This window comes from Salvia splendens, chromosome 12 (genome assembly GCF_004379255.2).
Source record: "Salvia splendens isolate huo1 chromosome 12, SspV2, whole genome shotgun sequence".
NCBI lineage: Eukaryota > Viridiplantae > Streptophyta > Magnoliopsida > Lamiales > Lamiaceae > Salvia > Salvia splendens.
Genome location: NC_056043.1, coordinates 4,020,977 through 4,048,917, shown reverse-complemented (window position 1 = coordinate 4,048,917; position 27,941 = coordinate 4,020,977). Strand labels below are relative to the sequence as shown.

At 36.4% G+C, this 27,941-nt stretch overlaps 6 protein-coding genes and 1 non-coding gene across 7 annotated transcripts; 3 read left to right on the top strand and 4 right to left on the bottom strand.

Moving 5' to 3' along the window:
* Positions 1-3,347: 3,347 nt before the first annotated feature.
* Positions 3,348-6,750, bottom strand: LOC121756821 (septum-promoting GTP-binding protein 1-like). Its single transcript, XM_042152221.1, has 6 exons — positions 6,354-6,750; positions 6,157-6,277; positions 5,979-6,075; positions 5,845-5,884; positions 4,605-4,688; positions 3,348-3,715 (listed from the first exon to the last, which is right to left on the bottom strand). Exons 1-6 carry the CDS (start codon positions 6,711-6,713, stop codon positions 3,551-3,553), a joined length of 867 nt encoding a protein of 288 aa, XP_042008155.1. The 5' UTR covers positions 6,714-6,750; the 3' UTR covers positions 3,348-3,550.
* Positions 6,751-15,562: 8,812 nt separating this feature from the next.
* Positions 15,563-16,781, top strand: LOC121757427 (chloroplastic lipocalin-like; the record flags this gene model as incomplete). The annotated part of the gene is made up of 3 exons (XM_042152975.1): positions 15,563-15,742; positions 15,991-16,239; positions 16,342-16,781. Coding segments are annotated over 3 exons (711 nt in total), but the record flags the coding sequence as incomplete, so codon positions are not given.
* A 129-nt stretch (positions 16,782-16,910) lies between these two features.
* Positions 16,911-17,698, bottom strand: LOC121757146 (protein LHCP TRANSLOCATION DEFECT-like). The gene is made up of 2 exons (XM_042152650.1): positions 17,336-17,698; positions 16,911-17,268 (listed from the first exon to the last, which is right to left on the bottom strand). The coding sequence occupies exons 1-2, from the start codon at positions 17,609-17,611 to the stop codon at positions 17,011-17,013; spliced, it is 534 nt and encodes a 177-aa protein (XP_042008584.1). The 5' UTR covers positions 17,612-17,698; the 3' UTR covers positions 16,911-17,010.
* A 93-nt stretch (positions 17,699-17,791) lies between these two features.
* TRNAM-CAU lies at positions 17,792-17,863 on the top strand. The gene has a single exon. It is a non-coding gene; the product is annotated as a tRNA-Met (tRNA).
* A 4,036-nt stretch (positions 17,864-21,899) lies between these two features.
* Positions 21,900-22,250, top strand: LOC121757426. Its single transcript, XM_042152974.1, has one exon. The coding sequence runs from the start codon at positions 21,900-21,902 to the stop codon at positions 22,248-22,250; it is 351 nt and encodes a 116-aa protein (XP_042008908.1).
* Positions 22,251-22,268: 18 nt separating this feature from the next.
* Positions 22,269-22,745, bottom strand: LOC121757425. Its single transcript, XM_042152973.1, has one exon. The coding sequence runs from the start codon at positions 22,743-22,745 to the stop codon at positions 22,269-22,271; it is 477 nt and encodes a 158-aa protein (XP_042008907.1).
* A 3,073-nt stretch (positions 22,746-25,818) lies between these two features.
* Positions 25,819-27,796, bottom strand: LOC121757328 (probable serine/threonine-protein kinase PBL23). The gene is made up of 5 exons (XM_042152874.1): positions 27,522-27,796; positions 27,208-27,389; positions 26,743-26,932; positions 26,261-26,652; positions 25,819-26,180 (listed from the first exon to the last, which is right to left on the bottom strand). The coding sequence occupies exons 1-5, from the start codon at positions 27,619-27,621 to the stop codon at positions 25,992-25,994; spliced, it is 1,053 nt and encodes a 350-aa protein (XP_042008808.1). The 5' UTR covers positions 27,622-27,796; the 3' UTR covers positions 25,819-25,991.
* Between the last annotated feature and the right edge of the window lie 145 nt (positions 27,797-27,941).

The window sequence follows — 27,941 nt, the reverse complement described above, 5'->3', positions numbered from 1 at the left end:
GGTAGTGATCTATGGCAAACACCTCTTAACCAAATAACTAGAGAACAAATCATAGCCACAAGATCAAAAAAATCAATGGCTAGTATTAATTTTTGAATTTAATGAGATCTTAGCTCCCTCAATCACAAATTTACTCAATAATAACAAGGCAGGGGTATTATGGTCTTTGCACATACAAAATTAAGTTACGTCATTGGCAAATTCAATTCATTTGAAAAAGAAACATTGTTCTCCTTCGTCTACGCCGCTGTTGTCGGTTTTCCTCCAGGATTCCGCCTCCTCCTTCGTCTACGCCGCTTTCGGATTGCTCTCAGCCGCTGAATTCATGCTTTGGATTCGCCGGAGACTCATCGAGGAGGATGCTGCCGCTGTTGTCGGTTTTCCTCCAGGATTCCGCCTCCTCCTTCGTCTACGCCGCTTTCGGATTGCTCTCAGCCGCTGAATTCATGCTTTGGATTCGCCGGAGACTCATCGAGGAGGATGTTGCCGCTGTTGTCGGTTTTCCTCCAGGATTCCGCCTCCTCCTTCTTCTACGCCGCTTTCGGATTGCTCTCAGCCGCTGAATTCATGCTTTGGATTCGCCGGAGACTCATCGAGGAGGATGCTGCCGCTGAGCGTTAGATTCGGAGATGGCGGATACTCCGTTTCTTCAACACTGTCTATGGAGATTTGGGGGGCAAAGGATTTTGCCGAGATTGCCAGTTTGAACGTGTATGGCAGTAGAAACAGATTTTGTTGTTTTTTTAGTATAGTTTATAACTCTTACGTTCTGATTAAATAAATATTCCACTGAATTTTATTTTATTTTCTTGTAAGTCTTACTACTATAGTTAATGATGTGTTGTGTACTCCATTTTATCTTGTAAATCATGCTAAGAGTGATGTGTTTTGTAAACAAGAGTGAAGTAAAATCAGAATAAGAGTGATTGTTTTGTGAACAACAGTGAAGTAAAATCAAAGTAAGAGTGATGTGTTCTGTGAATAAGAGTGAAGTAAAATCAGAATAAGAGTGATGTGTTCTATGAACAATAGTGAAGTAAAATCACAGTAAGAGTGATGTGTTTTGTGAATAAGAGTGAAGTAAAATCAGAATAAGAAGAGTGATGTGTTTTGTGAACAAGAGTGAAGTAAAATCAGAATAAGAGTGATGTGTTTTGTAAACGAGAGTGAAGTAAAATAATGCTTTTGTGGGGCAGAAAAATGAATTTAAAAAAATGAAAAATGAGTAAACGATAACAGCTTTTCATCAAAACGGCATCTTCGCCAATTCCTCCACATCATTTCCGAGTACACTTCACTCTTGTTCACAAAACTCATCACTCTTATTCTGATTTTACTTCACTCTTGTTCACAAAACACATCACTCTTATTCTAATTTTACTTCACTCTTGTTCACAAAACACATCACTCTTATTCTGATTTTACTTCACTCTTGTTCACAAAACACATCACTCTTATTCTGATTTTACTTCACTCTTGTTCACAAAACACATCACTCTTATTCTGATTTTACTTCACTCTTGTTCACAAAACACATCACTCTTATTCTGATTTTACTTTACTCTTGTTCACAAAACACTTCACTCTTGTTCAGAAAACACTTCACTCTTGTTCACAAAACACATCACTCTTATTCTGATTTTACTTCACTCTTGTTCACAAAACACATCACTCTTATTCTGATTTTACTTCACTCTTGTTCAGAAAACACTTCACTCTTGTTCACAAAACACATCACTCTTATTCTGATTTTACTTCACTCTTGTTCACAAAACACATCACTCTTATTCTGATTTTACTTCACTCTTGTTCACAAAACACATCACTCTTATTCTGATTTTACTTCACTCTTGTTCACAAAACACTTCACTCTTGTTCTGATTTTACTTCACTCTTGTTCACAAAACACATCACTCTTATTCTGATTTTACTTCACTCTTGTTCAGAAAACGCTTCACTCTTGTTCACAAAACACATCACTCTTATTCTGATTTTACTTCACTCTTGTTCACAAAACACATTACTCTTATTCTGATTTTACTTCACTCTTGTTCACAAAACACATCACTCTTATTCTGATTTTACTTCACTCTTGTTCACAAAACGCTTCACTCTTGTTCACAAAACACATCACTCTTATTCTGATTTTACTTCACTCTTGTTCACAAAACACATCACTCTTATTCTGATTTTACTTCACTCTTGTTCACAAAACACATCACTCTTATTCTGATTTTACTTTACTCTTGTTCACAAAACACTTCACTCTTGTTCAGAAAACACTCCACTCTTGTTCAGAAAACACTCCACTCTTGTTCACAAAACACATCACTCTTATTCTGATTTTACTTCACTCTTGTTCACAAAACACATCACTCTTATTCTGATTTTACTTCACTCTTGTTCAGAAAACGCTTCACCCTTGTTCACAAAACACATCACTCTTATTCTGATTTTACTTCACTCTTGTTCACAAAACACATCACTCTTATTCTGATTTTACTTCACTCTTGTTCACAAAACGCTTCACTCTTGTTCACAAAACACACCACTCTTATTTTTTGAAAATCTCTTCAAACTAAACAATTTACATTTCATAAAATGAATAATTGATCAAGCTTGGGACCAAGGGCCACCTACCAATATACATACATGATACATCCCCTTTCATCACCACATTCTGATACCACAAACCTTACTTCCAACAATGCCATCCAAAAAACACAAGCCCAAGAAATCATCCATCACTAACACACACCGCAGCCGCTGCCGTATCGCTCTCAACAACAGTGTCCTTGGACGGAGTTTCTCTCAACTAACATCACCGCCGCACACAATCCGTGGCGCACCAACGTAGCTCCACTCCCGCTGTCACCAAATCACGGCTACCGCCACCAACATCAACACGATGCGACGCCCATCACAACCAACCGCCCCAACTCTGCCACGTCGCCAGTGCCTGCATCAGCGCCGCCCCAAATCGAAGGAGATTTGATCGCAGATTTGGAAGGAGAAAGAAAGGAAATCACGTAAATTTGAATTTGATAATGTAATTTCCAAAAATACCCTTGGCCTATTTTATATTATTAAAATAAATAATATTTGTTCCATTAAGATGTGTGGCTGAGATTTGTTCTCTAGTTATACACTTAAGATTAGTTATATCTTGATCACTCCCCTATTATAAATTATATAAATTCTACAGATTTTATGGCATTAACAAACTTCTAAAGTGTCTGATTCCATGCATGAATTCTGGAAATTCTACAATAAGTTTTTATTTATCTCATGATTAATTTTGTTTTGTAGTACTACTCAATTTTGAATATTGGGCCATTGTACATCAATTGAAGAGAGTATTGAATCCAATTTTCATTTAGGTACAGAAAATACAATAGTGGAGTAATAGTTTTACAAATGGGCTTAGCTTATCCAGGATAAAAACAACTATAGTTAATTGGGCCGTTAGCTGCTAATACTATTTTGCAACAAAAGTTGTACAGTATACTTCTACAAAGTAAAATTTCTCTTCCAATAAAAAAAAGAAGAATTAAAAGTCAATAATGGGTTCACCCACAGTCAAGTTTCTTTGAATATCCCATGGCAAATTGAAGAGCTTCGCCATTATGAACTTGAAGATCTTGTTTACATTGATGTTATGTGTTGAGCTCGAAAAAAACAACGTCGCTTTCATCGCCTTCGCATATGCCCGCGCCTGCCATCGTTTAAACAAGAACGGAAAATTAAAACTTCATAATTTAATATTATGTCATCAAATCACAAAACTAATAAGAATTCCACTTAATTTCGTGACTTAAATAGTTTCAGAATTCCACTAAATTTCATGAATTTAACACCTCTATAAAAACAAGCCTATTTTTATTCAATATGGTGGCAAGAATTGGAGTGTATAGCACGCAAAGTTAGATTAGGCCAATATTTCCAACACGTTTCCTTCGAGTGTCGCTATTTTTGACGAGCCAACAACACGACTCCAACTCGTTGTCTTCTTCCTTTAATAGAAATTGTTTTCTTGTGACAAGAAAATGCTATGCGGCAATAATTTCCTTATTTTTATCTATTTAGACGAAGATTGATCAATTTTCGAAAAAATAAATGGTTAAAGATCAACTATATATCATCTTAAAAGTAAGTGGTAAGTCTTTTTAGTTTTTAAAAATAATTACCACAAAAGAATTGATAAAATCGAAATTGAGATATATAATTATAATTATAAATAAGTACTCATATAAATATGACAAAATTAAAAAAAATTGCTAAAAACCCCAAGATAGATTTTTATGACTGGCGCACAAATAAAACACACATTAAATTTGGTACGATAAAACCATCTAATGCATGACTAGAAGTCATTTTAACTCATCTTATATTCATCACATGTTTGTAGAAAATGACTCTTGACTACAACATACATATATTATATATCCAAAAAATATATTATGCGGTTACAAATGGCAGTTACATATTTCGTGGTGAATGATTAGGTACTTAATTTATTTATATGGTGCATAGTTTATTCAATTTACGTGCATTATTATGTGTCGCCATGATATTATAATTCTTGGGAAAGAGTAGAAAATTACCTGAGTAATGACAGCCCATTGAATATCAGGTGGAAGTTGCACAAAATCATCAAACTTAGTCCCAATCAATATTGGAATTGCAGTCTGCTTATAACAAAAAAAAACATACCATCATCAATTACAATGCAAAATTTGGATTATCTTTGAAATTTTCATCATGACATTAGAGCATCTCCAATGGCGGCGAGCGGGCCGGTTAGCCGATTTCCGGCGCTCGCCGAACCATTGAAACCGGCGAGCACTATTTCGGTGAAAAAATCGGCTAGCGCTCGCCGATGCGCTCGCCGGTCCGCTCGCCGCCATTGCAGGCTCAGGACCGGCGAGCGTTCGGCGAGCGGATTTAATTTTTTTTTAATTTTCGAAACACTATATATACGCAATTTGCACGTCATTTTCATTCACACCACTTGTTTTTTTTAAATAATGTATTTTTTAATATAATTTTTTTAATTAATGTATTTTTTTATTGTACTTTTTTTATTTTAAATAATATTATTGAATTTTCCCGTATCTGTGTCGTACATTTAATTCCGTATTTTGTGTGATTGTCAATTATTTGTTTTATATAATTAGGGGTGATGTGGCTAGGCTATTGCTGGGCTATTTGCTTGTCCTGATGATGTGACATGAGGATTTTTAGTGCTGATGATGTGGCATGGGGAGTTTGTGGTTGGGCTATTGCTGGGCGAAAGCCACTGGAGATGCCCTTATTGTCAATTATTTGTTTTATATAATTAGGGGTGATGTGGTTAGGCTATTGCTGGGCTATTTGCTTATCCTGATGATGTGGCAGGAGGATTTTTAGTGCTGATGATGTGGCAGGAGGAGTTTATTGCTGGGCGAAGCCACTGGAGATGCCCATATTGCACAAACTAGCTCAATAAATCCCAAAAGGTTTTTAAAATATTGATGTTTGAAAATAGAATATCAAAGAAGTTTCAAGTTTTTAGAATTGTTCCATTTATATACAAAATGGTGTCTTTAAAGAAAAATATGTTGTTTTCAACATCGCTATAAGATCATAAATGAGAACATTAAAAAAAATTGAAACATTTGAATCTTGAAATAAAGTCTCATTCCCCACCAACTAGAAATTATTTAGGAAGTTAGTAATAACTTTTGATGAAGCAAGAATCATTGTTAACGAAAAGGGTTGTAATTTCCGTGTCGTCAAAGCGTGTTCGTTACTTTTGAGAAAGCAGAATTTAAATTCTTTTATAAAAGTGCTAAATTTTGGTACCTGATTCCACTTTCTTGCTTCACTGTACCATCCAATTATACTGCAATTACATAAAAATGAACAAATGAATGATTAAAATGAAATAGATCTCATTGAGTTAATGATGAAATTGATATTCTAAATAATTAGAGTACCTGTTTAGAGTGCATCTACTGGTGAGATCAAACATGAGAAGAATAGCTACAGCATCTTTGCAAGCAATTGGAACTTGGTGTAATGACTTGTTGTCACCTGAAATTGTGGAGATTAATCAGATTAAAATATGTTAATCTCATCATTAATTAATTGATTTGAAATTAATTGAATCCGTACCTCCAACATCCCAAATTCTGAAAGCAATCCTTGCACCTCTAATTTGCAGTGTTTTATCCATCAAATTCAGCCCCTTCATCTGCAAACTCTTCCTCTCCTCCTCATCTCCAACATATTTCACCTAATTCCAAATCAATTTTAACGATAAACAGCAAACAAATCGATAGGAACAAGAGTTCAATTAACTGAGTGTTCACCACAAAACTAGTTTTCCCAATCTCGCAATCCCCCAATATACTGATCTTCAACGAGATCAAATCGGAATCGTTGCCGTCACTGTCGTATCCGCCTCTGGACGACGTCGTAGCGGCGGAATCGAGAGGATTCGCCGGAGGAGGAGGAGAAGAGGTGGAGGAGGCTCTTCTGGTGGAGAGGCGGCGGTATCGAGAATTAGGCATCCTGACGGAGCAGACGAGGACACTCTCCCATACTAAGCGGAAGAAGCGGCGGAGGACGGTGACTTTCTCGGCGATGCTCCACCGGAGGTTGACGTGGATGATTTTCCGGTAGAGCTGAGTCATTTTTCCGGTGGCGTCGTGGAATTTCTGAATAGCCATGGGTAGTGGCAGTGTGTGGGTGGATATATAAATGGAAGAGTGTATGAGGTTTAATCCAAGCGTGGGGGAATTTTTTGGTGTTTTGTTAGAGCATCCACAACCGTGCTTTTGCCAGCGTCACGATTGTTGACCCGATTCCACTTTTTCTGCCTGCTCTCTGGCAAGAGCACAACACCCACAGCTGTGCTCTTCCGCAAGGACGAGCACAATTAATTTAAAATTCAATTACACAAAAACATTTCCATAATACTAAAATTCATTAAAAAACCACAATAAATATTACAAATTACAAATAAAATAAAAAAGACATAATTAAAATCCTAAAAATTAAAAATTACATAATTAAAATCCTAAAAATTAAAAATTACATAATTAAACTCCTAAAAATAAAAAATTACATGATTATTGACTAATATTACCCGAAGAAGACTACGCATCCGGCGGCACCAACCCCAATTGTTTTTTGAGACCCAATATCATGTCCTCGTGCGTTTGAAGTTGCGTGGGGGTCATAGTTGACCTATCGGCCATATTGAGTTGGGTCAAAAGGGCCCACAACGAGTTGTTCGGGGGTGGAAGTGGAACATAGGGTGCGGGTTCGGGGGCGGGGGCCGATGGAGTCGCGGAGCGCCGGCGGTCGGCCGCCGCCTTCTTCCTTCCTTGCGGTCGGCGTTGGGAACCGCTTGGTCCGGCGTCGGGGCTACCCAAGTTAGCTCCGGCGAGTTGGCTAGCCACTTCTTCGGAGCCGGAGTCGGATAGGGATACCGACCTTAACCGTTTGGAGGAGCCGCTAGAGGAGGATGTTACGCCTCCCATATACCTCGGGTGGAACCGCGTTTCCTGCCAAACGTTGAGGTACTTGAACGACTTACCGTTCAAGGATTGGTAGATGCTCAGCGCGGCAGTGATGATGTCGATCTCGCTCCGGCCGCTCCCGGCATTCCGCGAATCCTAGAGAAAATAGCCATTGAACTTGCCAATTTCTTCGTTGGCTCGGCCGATGCAGTTGCGCACCAACGCTCGATCGTTCCCGACGCCCGGTTTGCATTGTACCGGCGAGAGACGCGCCACCAAAAGTGATCGCCGGATTGGTTCGTGCCAACCGCCGCATCTTCGGAGATTTCGAAGTACGCCTTGAACAATTTATCCATCTCCGCCGGAGTGTACGGTGTGCGGACACCGGCGCGAGTAGGAGGAGTCGGAGTTTGGGAAGGGGCGGTCGACCTAGGCTCCGGTGTCCACCTGTATCGCCCTTCGGAGGCATCTTGGTCGTCGATTGGGTATGGCCGGTAGCCATCCGGAACGGCCGAATCTTAGGTGAGAGGAGGGGCCGAATATTCCGTTTCCGGACTAGGAAACGGTTGTCCCCCGAACCATTGGGGGTTCCAACCGTGAGAGGGCGGGTTGTCATTGCCTTGGCCGGACATTGTTAATTTTTGGGTGTGAAAGTGAGGGTATTTATAGATGAAAGTGTGTATTTTTGGGGGGAAAAAAATAAAAAAAAAAATAATAAAAAGTGTAAAAAAGGGTAATAAACGGTTATAATTTTTTTGGGAAGTGAAAATTTTTTTTTATCGGTTTTTTTAATTAAAAACCGATTTTAAATTAAAAAAAAATTTGAAGGCAACGGCTATGCCGTTGCCCAATCCCGTGCCGCCACGACAGCTGCTCGCTGGCGCGAGCGTAGCGGCGGCGGTGCTTCGCCTTGCCAGCGGCGCGGACGGCGGTGGTGACCGTCGCCACCGTTGCGGATGCTCTTAGTTAACGATTACATGACCTGTGATTATAGTCTTGCTAATGGTGGTGCGTCGAGATAATAAAAGATGTGGAAATGTGCTCTTTTTTTTATTTCAAATTTTTGTAATTTAATTATGTAATTATCGATATATACTCGTAATTTTGATATTTTGATAAATCAAATTGAAATTCGGTTTGGACGGTGATTAATTTGTATTTGAGTTTGATTCGAGGATTAAGAAACTTAAGAAGGGAGTACTTTTTATTTGATGAATAACTTTAAAATTATTAGTATGCATTGAATTTGTTTCCTGATTGGGATATGATTATGCTTCCTAATTGGGATAGGATTATGTTTTCGAATTATGATAGGATCTCATGTGTGCCTATTTATATGGGAGTAGAGCACATAATTCTGTGATCGTGATCTTAGATCTGAAATCTGTAACTGCAGTCATAATACAATTTGTTCTCCGTTCTTGCCCGTGGATGTAGCCGATTGACGAACCACGTAAATTATGTGTCTCTTTACGTTCCTTCGTTTATCGATTACACAATTGCTCTATTCTGCCATAACAAACTGGTATCAGAGCCTGGTTTTCGGACTAGGGTTTTGAATTCCGCATCTGTTAGGGTTTCTGTGTTAATCGATCAAGATGGCTGCTCTGAGCGTGAAGGTCGACAAATTCACCGGGAGAAATAGTTTTGGCTTATGGCAGATCAAGATGCGATCCCTGCTGAACCAGCAGGGTTTGTGAGCGCCGCTCAAAACAAAGAAGGCAATGGAGGATGATGAGGAGTGGACAACCTTAGACGAAAATGCCCACTCGACCATCATGTTGTGCCTGTCTGACGATGTTATCATCGAAGTTGCTGATCAGGAGACTGCTGCTGCCCTTTGGACGAAGTTGGAGAGTCTATACATGACGAAGTCTCTAACCAACAAGTTGCTCCTGAAGCAACGTTTGTTTCGATTACGCATGCAGGAAGGTATGCCCCTTTAGGATCATCTGAAAAATTTGAACAAAATTTTGCTGGATTTGCGTAATGTTGATGTTAAAGTAGAAGACGAGGATGTTGCTTTAATTCTGTTAGTTTCTTTGCCTGAGTCGTACGAGAATTTCGTTGAGTCTTTTATGACTGGGAAAGAAACTCTGTCTTTGGAGGATGTTCGATCTGCTCTTCACATCAGAGAGGATCGTCAATAGGCAACGAGTTCAGCCATAGAAAATCTGGCAACGGGATTATCTGTTACGGGTAAGGGACAGAAGAAATTCGGACAGAAGAAGCAGAACTCCAAAAGTTCAAAAGGTCCTAAAGCCCCTAAGTCAGATGACATTTGCAGATATTGTAAAGAACCAGGGCATTGGAAAGTTGATTGTCCAAAGATAAAGAAGAAATTGGGCAAGAAAGAGGATGCTAACGGTTCTGCAGCTGTGGCAGAAGCTGATGACGTAAACTCGGAAGAAGAACTAGCCTTGGTTGCAGATGAACAACCATACTTTAATGATGTGTGGATTTTGGATTCTGGAGCATCGTATCATCTCTGTCCTCACATGGAGTATTTCACCACTTATGAGCAGATAGATGGATGCAATGTTATCATGGCCAACAGTGTTGTCTGCAAGGTGGTTGGCATCGACTCAGTCAAGATTAGGACCCATGATGGGGTCTTCTGCACCTTGAACGATGTTAGGCATGTTCCACAAATGACGAAGAATCTGATATCGCTGAGTACTTTTGACAGTAAGGGTCTCAGTTTCAAAGGTGAATGTGGAGTAATGCGTATTCTGAAAGGTTCGAAGGTGGTTCTGACAGCTTTGAAACGAGGTACCTTGTATGTTCTGAGATGTTCCATCGTGGCAAATTCTGCTGAAGAAGGATTATGTTTGCAAGCTGAAGAAGTCCTTGTATGGACTAAAGCAGTCTCCGAGGCAATGGTATAAGAGATTTGACATCTACATGGTCCAGCTGAGATACAATGGGAGTCCGTATGATTGTTGTGTGTATCATAACAAAGCTGATGATGGTTCCGTGATCTATCTCGTTCTGTATGTAGATGATATGCTTATAGCTGCAAAGTCGAAGTCCGAAATTCAGAAGTTGAAAGCTCATCTCGGTGCTGAATTTGATATGAAGGATTTGGGTGCTGCAAAGAAAATTATGGGCATGAAGATATCTAGGGAAAGAGCAAAGAAGAAACTTAGTTTGTCACAGAAGAGCTACATTGAGAAGATTCTATCAAGATTTGGCATGTCTGGACCTAAACCTATTGATACTCTAAGTGCTACAAATATTCATCTGTCATCAGATAATGCACCGAAATCTGAAGTTGAGGAGGAGTACATGTCTCGAGTCCCGTACTCTAATGCAGTAGGGAGTTTGATGTATGCTATGGTCTGTACTAGACCAGACATAACACATGTTGTTAGTGTTGTCAGCAGGTTCATGGGACATCCGGGAAAGGAGCACTGGCAAGCCGTGAAGAGAATTTTTCGCTACTTGAGAGGTGCGTCTGATGTTGGTCTCATTTATGGAGGTGATACTCATTGTTCAGTGACTGGTTATTCGGATTCTGACTATGTTGGAGATGTCTATAGTAGAAGATCCATGACCGGTTATGTTTTCACTCTTGGTGGTTCTCTTGTTAGTTGGAAAGCAACTTTGCATGCTGCTGTTACTTTGTCCACGACTGAAGCAGAGTATATAGCGTTGACAGAAGCTGCTAAAGAGAGAATATGGTTGAAAGGGCTAGTTGGTGATCTTGGTTTAAATCAAGATCAAGCTATTGTGTTCTGCGATAGTCAGAGTGCTATTTGTTTAGCCAAAGATCAAGTCCACCATGAGAGGACTAAACATATTGATGTGAGGTATCATTTTCTGAAGAATGAGAAAAGAATTGAGGTGAAGAAAGTTGGCACTGCTGATAATCCTACTGATATGTTCACCAAGCCGGTCCCGCAGAGCAAGTTTCAACATTGTTTGGACTTGCTTAATGTCATGAGCTGTTAGTTGCCCGTGGAGGACAAATTTGAGGCAAGGATGAAGACGTTTGTTTGTTTGGTATTATGATGATGCATTTGGAAGGATGATTCAAGTCAAGGTGGAGATTTGTTAGTATGCCTTGAATTTATTTCCTAATTGGGATAGGATTATGCTCCCTAATTGGGATAGGATTATGTTTCCGAATTAGGATAGAATCTCATATGTGCCTATTTATATGGGTGTAGAGCACATAATTCTGTGATCATGATTTTAGATCTGAAATCTGTAACTGCAGTCATAATACAATTTGTTCTTCGTTCTTGCCCGTGGATGTAGCCAATTGGCGAACCACGTAAATTCTGTGTCTCTTTACGTTCTTTCGTTTGTCGATTACACAATTGCTCTATTCTGCCATAACAAAAATTGATCCATGGAAAATGAGGTTTATATTTTTTGGATATTTGAAGAAGGAAAAAATTAATCCATAAAGGGTGCACAAGTCATCTTATTCATCTAAGTAATTATCATTTGTGGAGTTAATAAACGTTATTTTTTCCCATTATTACATTATTTCTTCATTATTATTTAATGTAAATACTTAGGCCACTAATTGACAATAAAATAATTTGTTCTTTTTACAAACTTTGTTATGATAAATCCACAAGTCTAGAAATTCATTTCGGTTAAGTAAGCCTTCCTGAAATAAAAAATGTTACCTGCAAAATTAAGTTAAAATTCATCATTTTTTAAAGTACATTAAATTACACAACAACTTCAATAATATTACACAGAAAATAGTGAACTTCATAGGAAGACTAAACGGAGTAATTATAAGAAGAAGACTAATTTGAATCATCTACTATGAAGTACATATTTTATATTAGAGTGATAAAAAAATTGAATCCATAATTTGTATTTTTATATACTCATAAAAATTTTATGTACCATATTCTGAATTTATTGTACAGCAATGAAAATGTATTTGGATAAGTAGCGATAATGGGGTGGATTAGTTTATGGTATTGGGTTTATTTGACCAAAAACAACAGTCCAAACTGCCGGCATTTTGGTCTTTACTTAGTTTGCTGCTCAAATTAGTCCACCTAAATTTTGTTCTCTTGTATATAGTTGAATATGTGTCCTCATTTATAATGTTTTTTTAACATATGTAATTGCTAGAATTTTTGTTTTTTTACAATAATATGATTTGCAATGTGATACCAGATATAACAAAAAACCTGATCGTTAATTAATGCTGATGGGATCATGCAGACATCCTCCTTAGTGACAAAATCTCTTGAAAGATTATAATTGGGTGATAATGAAATTAATAGGATGATTAGATAATATTTTATTAAAAATAGTTACTTAAGCAATATTTAAATAGATAATTAATAGTACTAAAAACCATCTCCTTCTTAATTAGTAGATACTTTGAATATCAAATTTTAAACTGGCATTGACTTGTGTCATTCTGGATATCAGCCAATGTAAACTCATCAAACTTAATTACAAACGTGTACATATATGATCACAATGGCCACGTCAATATGCACATGTACAGTAAAAGAGGGAAAAAAATAGAATTTGTGGGGTCGAACACAATTAAGTTCGACGCCAGCATTATCCGCTGTCGTCAATTCATACTACTTTTTTTTTCATAGTATCACAAGTTTATGCCAATACTGATGAGACCCGAGATCAGGTTAAGCGACCTCTGAAAAATGAACGAGATAATGCTGAAGATGGCGCTATAGACGACCTGCATCCCAAGTTGAGTATAACTAATTAAACTCTATTGGCGGATCTAGATCCACCAAACCCCTTTTTATCTAATTTTAAAATGACATTCTGTCAACTTTCTCTTTCCGGCAAGCACCAAACCAGTCCAAAAGAAATGCTAGATTAAGACGAAGAACTAGTTCGTTACAAATGTTTTATAAATCTCGATCAACATAAAAATTCTCTGAGGCATTTTGTTTTTGTCTAGAAATTATAGTAAAAGAGAGAGGGAATAAGATGTGTGAATTTTATATCATGAAAGGGATCCGAGGGTACTAATTATTTATGGGTACTAATTATTTAACCATAGTGTTGTGTTTGGCTAAGATATGTTGGACTTCTTACAAATATAATCTCAAGAAAAATGTACATTAGATAAATGCTTAAAAATGAAATTTAAAACTGAATCTGCAAGCTATATAACTCAAAATGTATTGATTTATGGAAAAATATCTTATTACTAATTAGACGAGACTTCGTTGCATAGCATCTATTGATAAATTTGTATAAATTCTAAAGGTTGCATAGCATCTATTGATAGTATTGTATATACATATATATCTCAATTTTTTAGACAAACTTTGATGGACATGCACATATATTACTTGTGCTATACATGTTTTTAATTATAATATCTCTCACATTGAATGTGGTGTTTAATCGTTAAACATAACGTTAATTTGCATATTTTCCCATGATGCTCACTATGAGCATCTCTTTTTATAATTAAAAATACAAAATTTCTTGTATTTTAATATAAGTATGGTATGGTGTCCTTATAATAGTAGATCAACAGATAACTTTTATTGTTTCGATCCAAGATATTTAATTATTTAATAATGATGGGCCCTGAGAGTAATTGCACTAAATGTACAATTTCAAAAACTAGAGTTATTATTATTTATATTATTAGAGGGGGCATCCATTGAAGAGACTTTATTAGAGTAGAATAGACTACGTACCTAGTTTTCACTTATAATATTATTACTTTAATTAACCCACAATCTATAGTTACGTTATTGGGTGAGATATTAAAAAGGAACCACCCAATTCATAGTCATGGGAAGTCACAATTATGGGAAAAAACTATGCCGCCCATTTCTTTATTAATTATTGTGTTTATTGTTTTTCTTAATCTTGTCAGCGCATTAATGCACATCATTTAATTTTCTTAATTACTATGATTAGGCCAAGCTTTCTTTCCGTGGGTAGGTTAGTCGATGTTTGTCCTAACTCCTAACAAACATGCAACAATACTACACGTGTACCCAAATTAAATTAAAGGGTATATATTTAGTTTTTTTATCCCATTATGTTCATTTTCATTTTATTCAACTCTTCAATTATTAACCATCTTAATTATTTTTATTATTTTACAATGCAAGGGTATCGTTAGATTCTGAATTTAGTTTGGGTTCAATTAATCTTTGATTAAATTGAATAAGCTGAGATTTTAATTAATCTGAAATTCAATTGAATAATTAGATGTTTATGAACGAATAACCAGAAATAAAGTTTAGGTATTTATGATGATAAGTAATGTTATAACATATGGTCAAGCGTTGGTCACTTTCACCCTTTTCTTCAATTGATCAATTGAAATCATTGAATCCTTATTTTCTTGTTTCAGTTTACTGATTCAATCATGATTCCCCCAATTGATCAAGTGAAAACATACTAGTATTATTATTGTTATTTTTTAAAAATTTTATAGACTTTCACAAGTTATTTTAACTTTTAACTTTAGTAAAATTAAAGAAAAGGGGGGATAAAAAATATAGTGAATGAAATTCTTGACAAAAAGAATATGAAAGGCATAGAGCATCATGTGAGAAAAGCGTCCATTTCCCCAAAGGGGGATAAAAAAATATAGTGAATCAAACTGGTGGCATGTTTACATTCATCTTTTAAAATTTTCTACCATCTGGATTATTTGCGTAGATAGAAGATGGTTCTGTGCATTCACTTTAACTAAATTCCATATGTTATGTTACGGCATTCACTTTAATATACATAGACAGCAGTATGTCTATTTACTATATGCCGTGCTTTATTGACATGCCATGTCTATACTTCATGAGGGCAACGTGTGTCCTTTTATCTGTTTAGCAGCTATCTCTCTCACAAATGCCTCTTCACATGATAATATTGTGATGGCGGAAGGACTTAGTCAAACATATTTCTCATATTTTAGGCTGAACCTTTGTGGATTTCCCCAGTCATGCTTTCTAAAAGCTTCTCAATTTATAAGAGAGAGGAATTAGTAATCTTCTCTTAGTTCTACTGTGTTCTTGCTGTATTTATGTTCTAGGATCTAAGATAAATCTGGTTATTGATATGTACTAAGTTTCTATTTTCAAGGAAACGGCTCTTCTACGTTATGTTTTGAGGTAATCGACTGTCATGTATTCCGATTAAGAGAGACACATGTCATAAGAGAGACACATGCTGGGAGATGGTTTGAAGTAGCTTCCCTTAAGCGTGGGTTTGCCGGGTCAGGTCAAGAAGATTGCCACTGTACTCAGGTGAAACGGAAAAGTTTGCAAAACAAATAAAATGGCAAAGTGCCTACGTGTGCAGTCTATGATCCACAACATTATTATGACAAACGTGGTGATGAAGATAAAACGTGGACATGAGTGCCTTACATTAAGAAATAAATGAAGAATTATGAGGGGTGAAAAAAGAGGGAACTTTGTGAGCCCATATTCATGTTTTTTCAGTTATATTGCTCTTCTGATTTTTGTATTATTTCATTGTGACTTAATTTCAGGGCGTTTATACGTATGACAAGGACGCACCTGCAATTCAGGTCGATACATTTTGTGTTCACGGAGGTCCTGATGGTTATATTACAGGTATAAGGGGAAAGGTCCAATGCCTTTCTGAAGAAGATAAGGATAAGACTGAGACGGATCCTGAGAACGCGGAGATGATCAAACAGAAGTGTTACCTCCGTTTCCCTACTTTACCGTTCATCCCCAAGGAACCCTATGATGTAATAGACACTGATTACCATTTGGTATCCTCTGATCTAGATGTTTGCTAGCTTGTAGTGTCCAGGGTTTGCGATTGATTCTAGGTTTTTGATAACTGATTTCCATGGTTCGTGTTACATTTTCAGATATACTCAAGGACCCCTAACCCGGGAGCAGCATTCATAGAAAAGTACAAATCTTCACTGGCGGAGTTGGGTTACGATCCTGACAAAATCAAAGACACCCCACAAGACTGTGAGACGATGTCGAATAGTCAGCTTGCAGCGATGATGTCCATGTCTGGGATGCGACGAGCTCTCACCAACCAGTTCCCTGATCTTCAGCTAGATAAGCCTCTTGCTCTTGATCCCTTCACCAGTGTCACCGACACTCTCAAGAAGCTCCTCGAGCTTTATTTCAAGCAGTGACATTCTGTGTAAATCCATCTCCAAATGACACCTGACCCTTTGTTACAACATTGATCAAACCCGTCCCGTTCATTGCCCGTGTTCGGTTATTCAAGATCAAGACCACTCGTCTCAATTTCCCGTTCATTCAAGATTGAACTGACTCGAGATTACTATGGAACTAAGTTGTATCGAATCCATCCAATCTAAGATTCTAAACAAGTTAATCATCAAATATGGAACCGATTGAGGTAACGTGACATTGCATCAATATCAATTCGAGTAATCGAGCCCACTGCCCAGCAGCATATCACAAAATTAGGTCTCGTATTTAATCCATCAAATCGAGAAAAGTAATACACATGAATGCATAGATAAGTGTAAAGTTACAAATAAGAGGAAGAAGAATTAGGCTTTCTGAACAGAAAAGCCTAGAATGAAATCCCTAATTTCGTCGGAGGCGGCCCGATCCAAGGCGGTGCGGCCGTCGGCATCCTTGACGGTGCAGTCAGCTCCGGCTCTCAGCAACTCCTCGATTTTAGGCTTGTCGCCTTCGGATGAGGCCAGGAGCAGCAAAATGTCGACGGGATGGATCTTCTGCTGCAGAAGAGCCTCCATCTTATCATAGGTCCCCTCCACCGCCAGCATCCCCATGTAATTGAAGTACTGCCACACACAAATCGTAAATTCATCTCACAAAATTCAACCAAAATTAGAGAGAAAGGAGAGGAACCTGTTCGACGTCGTCGCGGTCGAAGTCGTCGCGAGCCTGGCTGCCGTAGATGCCGGCGCCTTCAGCGTCGACGCCATTTTTGCCGAACCTGAACCAGCAAGTGGTTCGGAAACCGCAGGTGGGGCCCAATCTGGTTGGGTTGCACCATCCAATGCTTCGTGCGGAGCCAGCTACGAAGTGGCGCCTCAGGTGCGGAGTGATGGAAGCAGGTGGAGATGATGAATTATTGAGGGAGAATTTTGGTTGGAGAGTGGAAGGAAATGATGATGATGCCATTTGCTTTATTGCGCTCTTGATTTTGAGATTTTTCAGTTACTAGTAGTATCCTCCTGCAAACCTTATCGCTTGTCAATATCATCAAAATTTCGTTCTAATAATGTAATGCTATGCTATGCTATGCTATGCTATGTAGTAGTAACAGTAGTACTATAATTTTGAAGCAAATATACCCAACAAATCAGAGTGGCGCAGCGGAAGCGTGGTGGGCCCATAACCCACAGGTCCCAGGATCGAAACCTGGCTCTGATATTTTATTTTAATACTATGGTTTTTGGTATTTTGTTTTACTACTATGGTTTTTGGTATTTTGTGTGAAAATAGAATAGCTTCTGATATTTTAGTACTATGGTTTTTGGTATTTTGTGTGAAAATAGAATAGCTTCTATGTCACTTCTTTTATTTATGAACTTTTGCATCGCTTTTTTGCATAGCATTAACCCAACTTAATTAAATGTTGCCAAAAGTTTATTTCTATTTATCTGACGTTATCTTTAAATATTATAAGACTATCTTTTGATCATGCAATACACTAATACACACCAAATATGATATAATTATCTTTTGAATTTTTGGATTTCAACTCGGATCACAATTGGTCCAAAGTTAACTATTCCGTCAAATTTTAACGGTCAATGTTTTTAATCCCGATTTTGACCAAATTAAGTTGCTAAATAACATAACAAAATTTAGCAACGGAACGAATTCGTCACTAATTAAGTTGTTCAATTTTTTTTGTATTTATTTTATTTGTTTTAATTTCATTTTGTTATTTAAATTTCACTTGTTTTTAGTATATTTATTGTTAATATATTTGTTTTGTTTTATTAGGAGTAATAAATTAGAATAATAATTAATGGTATAATTAGTGAGATAAAAATCATAATTAAGAGCTTTAATCGGTCAAAATTGGGATAAACCTGTTGACCATTATTAAATTAACAGAATTGTTAACGGAGGATCAATTGTGATCCGAGTTAAAATGTTCGGGATGCAAAAATTCAAAAGATAAATTCTAGGACTAAAATCATAAAATGACCATATATTCAGGACCAGTTTTAGCCTTTACTCTATTTAAAATGCAATGACTGATATAAATGTACAACGCATTGAATTAGAGTACTAACAAAATTAGGGCCTCTATAAATACCATGATAAAACAACCATGCGAACTAATTTACAAAGACAATTAAACTTTTCTCTCCCAATCTAATATGCTTGATTATTCATGTTCTTTGACATGTTTCTCATCTTGCTTCAATTTTAATTTTTCTTAGTGTGTTGTCTTATGTTTGGTTATTTTATTCACAAATAACTTATACAACATCTTCATGACATTTTCGCAGTCACCTGTAAATAACAGAGCAAAAGGGGAACGTGTGAGAAGCTATGAAGAGAAGAAGACACCAAATACCTCATCAAGTGAAAATGGTATGACTAAATATTTCTAGTCAATAAATTCTAAATAGAGTGAACTACATATACAATCCCTGACGTTTCCATTTGTTTCACTCCAGACCCCTGACAAAAAATAATATCGCTACACGTCTCTGACGTTTAACATAATCACATATCAGGTTTTTTTAGACTAAAAGACCCTTCAACCCTAAAAGGGCATTATGGTGATATCCAATGGAAATCTGGTGTGGCAGGTTGCTGCACTGCATGTACCTGCTACTTACTGTTCACTGCAGAGTTTTGTTCATTAAACGCAGCAACATGTGATATACTGTTCATTTAACCCCACCGTCCACACAGCTTTATTCATTAATCCATTTACATGTTATTTATATAGTATACTTTAAAGATGCTTTAAATCCCTTTATTCTTTATTAGGATTTCTTATTGTTTCTTTTCCGGTCCTTTTAGTAATGAGTTAATTACTTTAACAATATAAATTTATGAATTTTATTATTAAAAATATAACATATATTCTATAGAAAATATTAAAAGAAAAAAGTGTGTACTGTTTAATAAAAATTTACTTCTTTTCTTTAATATTATTATTTTTTATGTAGTAAAAACACTTTATATTCAACTATAAAAAGTGAGTTATAATTGAAATGACTAGGCAAACCACCGAATTTAAGGTGTTTTTACTAAATAAAATAAAATATTCCATAAAAAAGAATAAAAATATTAACGAAACAACACACTTTTTTTCTTGTAGTAGTAGTAATATTTTTCATGGAACAACTTTTATATTTTTAATAATAAAATCTATAAATTTAATTAATAAAATAACTAACTAAAAGGATTAGCAAAAACATTTTAATATACGGAGGAAAATATAACAAAGGAAATCCTATGAATTATACAATACGCATCTTTATCTTTATGCATGTAAAATCAAAATGTATATCTATGAATTAAAGAATAAATTTGCGTCGGCGGTGGGGAATTAAATACTTAGTAGTGAATCTAATGGATTAACTGTTAGGAGTATAATACATTTTTGTGCTGGTTTATTATATTTATTTATAATATCTATTGATTAATTGTGTATCAAATTCAAAGTCTTAACAAATTTTTTATGGTATCTGAAAACAAATAAATCAACTCAAACAATTATACTATAATTTGACAAAAGCGCAGCCATGTGCAGAGCTAATGTCTGCAAAAATGCAGCCATGTGCAGAGTAAAAATGACTGAAATGCCCTGCAAGACATAATGGTATTTTAGTCCGAAAAATGACTACAAATATACGATATGTGATTATGTTAAACGCCAGAGACGTGTGGCGATATTTTTTTTTGTCAGAGGTCTGGAGTGAAACAAATGGAAACATCATGGATGGTTTATGTAGTTCACTCTTCTAAATATAAGAAACATAGTACAATTCTTGAGGCATGCAGGTCAGATTTAAGTTGGCAAAAAGAGAATGAGAGGAGTAGAAGTGCAGAAGAACAGTGAGTAATATCTAGGTTTTATTACTTTGTAGAAACATATTTATGGAGAAAAGATTTTGACAACTAAATTTTTTTACTAACAAAATTTTCCAGTGAATCTGCACTTATAAAAATGGCAAGAAAGCAAAGGATAAGGAGGTCGACCAAAAAGAAGGAAAAATTCAAAAGAAAAACGAATTCAATGTCATAGCTCCTCAAAAACATACACGCATTTATGTTTTTAGGTTTGAGAGAAGCAAAAATAAGTTTTCACATGGTTAAAAGATATGAGCGAATGATCATAAATTTTGCTTGTTTTTCTAGTTGCTGGCTGCCTGGCTCTGAACTTTATCTCCGGTTCACTTTATTTTCATTAAATTGAGATACCTAACCTATGGAAATAATATTAACAATAATAAGATGTAGTACTAGATTGAACTAGAACTAGGAGAGATCTATGTAGTAGCTAGCTAGTACCCACCTATTGTCTTTCTTAAAAATGCCCGTTGTATTCTTAGGTTGAATATTAATCAAAGGCCTAGATTACTATAGTAGTAACAAAAAGATCATGTAGTATTGATAATACTCCATCATATAAATGTCGAAAATATTGAGATTGTAATAAAATTGTCACACTACCATGTATTCTTATTCAAATTTATTATTTTTTGGACCTGTATTCTTTAAAATTATCATTTCGTTTAAAATATCTAGATTCAATTTTATATACAATATCATCTACAACAGAACATATCCAAAATGACACTACTTCAACAAAAAGCCCAACAATATTTTCATTTCCATCATATTTGCATTGTAGGGACACAATTAAATGATAACTTAATTAGTACCTTATTCACAAATTAAATCTTCTCCGCGCCTACCTGTGACCAGATTAATAAACTGAATAAAAACATAGCTGTATTGAGGCAATATAGGAAATATTTATAGGCCATTTATCACATTCCCATGATCAAAAGACCCCCCCAAAAATTACTAAAATATTGAGTTCACATGATGAAGCAAACAACATTCAAGTCAACCAAAACAAGAAACATTATCTACACGCACCATTCTTCCCTAACAATTAAAGAAAAAAATCACAAAAAATTTCAAAAAAATAAATAATTTCCAATCGTTGTTTACACCTACTTCATTCAAACTGGGGTTGCTAGGACCATCCATCAGCAGCACATGATCTGTTTCACATAATTAATAGTAATAATCATCACCAATACTAAATTCAACCACACTTAGAGCAAAAGCAAACAACATAAATAGATGCACATGAATCTAGTGACCACTCTTCCTAGTTCACTCTCCATAAAAAATCATAACCCTTTCTCAAAAACAAACCTACTCATAGCTAACTAACATGCCTCACACTCCGACCGAGACGATGCCTTCGCCTCAGACACTGACATTCCCTCCTAGGATAAAAGAGTTGCCTTATCCAGTGGCGATAGGGACAAGAGGTACCGCTGGATCACTCATCATGCGGGAGATAGAGTACTTCAGCCGTCTCCAGTTAGGCCACAACAAGCCCCTGCACCAGCTAGGCAACCAGTTGACAGGATCCAAGCGAGAGTCGGCTATTACCAGTGTTCCTGAGAAGAAGAAGAAGAGAGCAAGCAACAAGCTCATACCGAGCATGTGTTCTATGGTGGAAGTAGCGGAAAGCAAACAGGCGAAAACAGCTTCTTCCGGATTTGCTTACAGGAGTCTCAAAGCGGATGTTAAGAGGTCATAGTCGCAGTCCCAGGCTTAGTTAGCCGAAGCTTTCGGATAGTTTAGAGAACCCAAGCTTCTTTAGGCGGTTTGTTATTGGTTTTTTCCATGTCTTTTCTGGATTTCCACAATTTATGTCAACGATTTCAACTAAACCAGGGGCCCTCCTGCTAGGTTTTTGTCTTACAGGAGTTGTGTCTAACAACGTGTTATCAGCTGCGAGCATTGGGATGTAATGAGTTCTTCCAGTGCGATGATGCTTTGTCTTCCTTACTGGTTCGGGGTATTTACCATTTTTGGTATTAACTGCAGCACTGCTGCTTGCTTCGTCTGTTGATGTTCTAGAGTTCAGTTTTCTAGGAGCAACGTCACTGGCTGAAACGGCAACAGAAGTAGACGCGGAAGGCGCCTTAGATGCTGATTCTATTTCTCTAGACATCAGAGCACTGATTTTCCCGGTTGTACCTACTTTAACAGATCCACCTCCTCCCCTTATGGCTTCTAACGTCTGAACCATAGCGATCCTACTTGTGTAAAGATTCAGTAGGGATTTGTTTCCAAATGAAGTTTCTCCGACTTACTTTTTTCAACGTTTTACAGATTCATCTGTTCGATACCAAAAAGAGCATCATCAGCATATAAGTCCAAAATTCATGTAGCAAATGCAGCACAGTACTCAATTTTCATCATAACAAAGTTTTAAAAAACTGATGTAGAAAAGAGAGATGATCAATGTTCTTCACATAGTGATGAATGTAGAATGTCAACTTTGCTAGTAAACGAGGATAAATTAGATTCAGTCCTTGATAAGTTAGAACAGGAAATATTTTCTCCATTTTCTTCTTATGGCTATGGGATGTTAAATACAGACGTGATTGTTCATTATCTACTGCCATCTATTAAAATCGTCTTAAAGCTAGCTATTGATAGAGAACTATACTAAACATAAAACCAAGGCTTGTCCAATTTCTTATACTATGCTCCTCAAACACAGACTTGTAAAACTCAAAACTGCAAAAATCCAACAAACTATCAGTATATTCGAAGAAATGGGACTTGCACTCGTACGAGTTCTACAACTTTGGATACAAGTAAGCGACTAAGGTCCCCACTAACCTCCACACTTGGAAACATGAAATAATACGACATCCACACCACAGATTCCAGAATGTTGGACAACAAAGGGGATAAGATGTAGGGCATCAACAATTTTGAGCTACGGCTAATGTCGTTTGAGTGTTAAGCCCACCTCCCTAGATGCACCTAACCATGATTAAATGCTTGCTAAAGCTGCCTCTCTAATACAACACACCATCCAGACCCAATTCATCACAACATCACACAAACATCACAACACTTGTTTACTAAACTACAATTATGGATTTTCAATTTGTTTATGTTGAGTTTTGAGTTAATGTGTATAAGTGACTACTCCTCAGTACTCATAAAAGCCAACGTGATATAATGAATGCATTGAGTTAAATGATTTCATAACAAAATAGTTTCATTCAAACACAAGCACCTAACAATTAATTGATTTCACCATAAATTAGAGGTCTTCACCATTAAAATATAGAAGGCACAACCCAACCACCACAAACCCCTCAATTCATAAACAAATAGCTAATCTATGCATAATTCTCTTATTTCTTAAAATCTATAAACAGCAAACATCGGATTAAAAGAGAATCGAAGCAGGAATAACAGCAAACCACAAGATTCGAGCGGAAGAATCATCAATTTTGCATTGACTGACATGAATAGGTTGAAGTTTACCAGCTAAAACGCATTATCTGGAGATTGGAATCAAAATCTTGGCTGTAAAACATCCACACGGGATTGAAATTTAGTGGCTAAATCCACAAGGGAGCTTCAAATCTGAAAAAATCCTTTTATTTGAAAACCTCAATCAATACTCTTTCACTATTTCTTTTGAGCTCAACGGTTAGAATATTATTGTGATTCAATGGAGCAAAGTGCACGTTGATGCTGCCGTCCACGCTCTCCCACGTCTTTATGATTTTTTTTTATTATTATTCATTCTCAGTAGGAAAATTCAAAAATCTGATTTGAAACAAAAAAACCAAATTTTTTAATATTATAATTAATTAATTATAAACCCAATAAATATAAAATATTAAGCAAGTTTAATGATCTCCTTTCGTCCCACAAGAATATGCATTTTCTAATTTTAGAAACTCTTTTATCTCTAATAAGGTTAGACTCATTTTCCACTAATAATACATTAATTAAATTTTCTTTTTCTATCTATCTCTTACTTTACCAATTGCATATTATAACTCGTGTCCAACTAAAAGTGCAATACTTTTGTGAGACGGAAGGGGTATTATATTTTCAAATTGGTATCGGAAAAATGGTGTTTGATTTCGAAACATTACACCATTGTCTCTGAAAAATGCGGGGTAATTACATATTTCATACAAAATGTTTTACATTTGTTTCAATTTAGTACAAAAAGTATTAAGTTTGCATATTTTATACAAAAAGTTTACTTAGTGTTCCAAAATAATACATTCCGTTAAATATTTTAAACATTGTTAGTTAGTTTATAATTTGTTCAACTTATCATCATAATAAAAGAATAATTAGAGATTTAATACAAGTAATCACTTAAAAAAATAACAGTCAATATCAATTCTTCCAGCAATTGATCGTGGTTTAAAAAAATTCTGTCTCTCAATATACTCTATTTTTTTTATTGTATTCTTTATAGAACATAGTATAAAATAAGTCCATATTTCATCTTTACAAAATAACTAATTTAGCTTCAAACAGTCAATAAGTTAATATTTATTTTTACAAAAAAGATTCAATATCTTTTTAGTTGTATTCTCCATTGTTACATGAGAAAGCTTCAACAATAAAATGCAATTCGCTAATTTGATGGTGAAGAGTGGTGATTTTTTTTTCTCTGTGTTTTTCATTTTTGTGAGTAATAAAAATAACTGTGTTTGAAATAATTAATGGAAAATTTTAATTTAAATTTTTTTGTACAAATTTAAAATATTGGCGAAATTTTTTGTATGTATGATGTAATTGGAAGTAACGGTGTTAGTAGAGACTTAATGGAATGTATTATTTTGTAACACTAAAGTAACGGTGTTAGTAGAGACTTAACAGAATGTATTATTTTGTAACACTAAGTAAACTTTTTGTATGAAATATGTAAACCTAATACTTTTTGTACTAAATTGAAACAAAGGTAAAACATTTTGTATTAAATAGGTAATTACCCCGAAAAATGCAAGATATCACATGATGTCCTATGTTGCCCCATAAAGGGCATATAATATCTTTTTGTTCTCTCTTTTAATTACTATATTATTTTTATTTCATTAAGCCTAACTCACATACAGTCTTTGGGACACATTATAGGACATCCAAAAATGAAATCATTGGGATGAAGAGAGTATCAAATTTTATCCCCGAATAGCAAAATGCTAACTGATGAAGTTAAATCAAACTATCTCCCATATTATTGAATAAATCGATGTGTTAGGTGTGTAGACCAACAAATTTCATATTTGTGTTACATCATTCACATTCAACATGGTAGTAACAAGAGGCATTCAACAATTCAATTCAACTGGGTCGGGATATAGGAGGGTTGTATTTGCACGAGTAACCAACGATTGGAGTACAAAATTGAACGATTGATCGTGAACTGCATATGTTCGAGTTGAAACATACACTCAATTCAATTGAACCTTAATACAACCAATTCCCCCAATTTAGTAACTGCTTACTCTGCTGATAAAAATTCTAATGCAGTTACTACGTCCGAAATCAACGGCCGCGATGGAGCATCTTCTTGCAAACACATCGCTGCAATCGCGAGAGCTTGGTACAACGACTTCTCCGGGTACTCCCCTTCCAACAACGGATCCGCCATCGTGTGGAATTTCTTCTTGTCTTTAAACAATGGTTGTGCCTGCATGCATGCAACAACATAAAGCGCAACTCAGTTGATAAAACGTAATAATACTGCGGTCGAGTCATGCATGCACGTACCCATTCGATCAAGTTCTGCTCTTGACTAGGTCTATCATTGTCAATGACTCTCCGACCGGTGATCATCTCGAGAAACACAACCCCAAAACTGTACACGTCCGACTTGGTGGTGAGTTGGCCCGTGGCGGCGTATTCAGGGGCGCAGTAGCCGTACGTCCCCATTACCCGGGTCGAAACCTGGGGTCTTTCTCCAACAGGGCCGACCTTGGCTAGCCCGAAATCCGAGAGTTTAGGGTTGAAGTTGGCGTCTAGGAGTATGTTGGAGGCCTTGAAGTCTCGGTAGATGACCGGAGGGCTCGCGGTCTCGTGCAAGTACTCGAGCCCTCGTGCTGCGCCGTGAGCCACTTTCATCCGGGTGTCCCAGCTGAGAGGCTTCTTCTCTGGGCTCAAATCTTGATGTGGTGAAATGAATTAGGTTAATTAATTGATTAATTAAAGAGGTTGGATTTATTGATTGTAAGGAGGAAGAGAAGGTGGTTTACCTAAGAGATGATCTTCTAATGAGCCGTGGAGCATGTACTCGTAAACAAGAATTCTTTGATCGCCTTCAGAGCAGTATCCGACCAGATTTACGAGGTTTTGATGGTGAAGAAGACTCAGCATCATAACTTCTACCAGAAACTCTCTGTTGCCTTGGAATCCATTTCGGTCTAATTGCTTCACTGCCACATCCTATATATAGGAGTAGGCTTTGATTTTAAACATGAGTAATAGAACCAACAAAGTTAGTTTATTAGTAGTACTTTTTTGTTACAATTAAATGTCCCACTTTTTCGGCATAAGTTTTAAGAAATGTGAGCTTGGATAAATTAGTGAAATCTGAGTGCCAATTACTTTTATAACAGATTGTGCGTGGAATTTGTGACATACTTTCATCTATAATTTTATTTGCGAGTGTTTTTTACGTCTAGTGCAATGCTTTTAGTATTCACGATAAAATAACGCACCTCATTTTTTCCTTGAATGCGGCCTTTGTAGACCCTCCCAAAGCCGCCTTCACCCACCAAATTATCGGCATCGAAGTTGTTCGTGGCGACAGACAGGTCGTGGAAAGCGAAGATCTCGGCAGATATATTGTTCTTCCCAAGTTTCTCTATCTCTTCCGCTACATACTTTTTCCTTATGCTCTCTGCAAATTTAATCCTCCATCAATTCTCTTCTAATAAAACATGAACATCAACATCAAAATAATGGGACAATGCCAAAATGTTGAAGAAAAAGCAAAATGCACAAGCAATAAAAGGGAAAGCTGGAGAATTACCAGTTTTCAAGGATAGATTAGCAATGGGAGCAAGGGTTTTTGTGTCCTGGAATGGTTTTGTGTCCTTCGCTTGTGGCATGCAACAAGAAACGCAGAACATCCTTCTTCGTCACGATCTTCTCAACCCCACCATTTGAATTAAAGCATATAAATACCCTTTTTTCCTCGATGAACAATCAATTCATCAAAATTGGCATAATGAATCTCTTCAGCCCTCGATAAACCAGCGCTCGCTCTGGTCTCTCGAAAAGCTCAACAAGATTCAATGGCGTCGTTTAAGGTCTCTTCTGCATGCCCTCGTAACCGGTTGTTTTCAACATATATTTTGAGTCTCTCTATATGCTAAAATTAGCGTGCGGGTATATGCATTCATGTATGGGTATTTTTCTCTATAATATAGTGATTCCAAGGGCTTTGTCC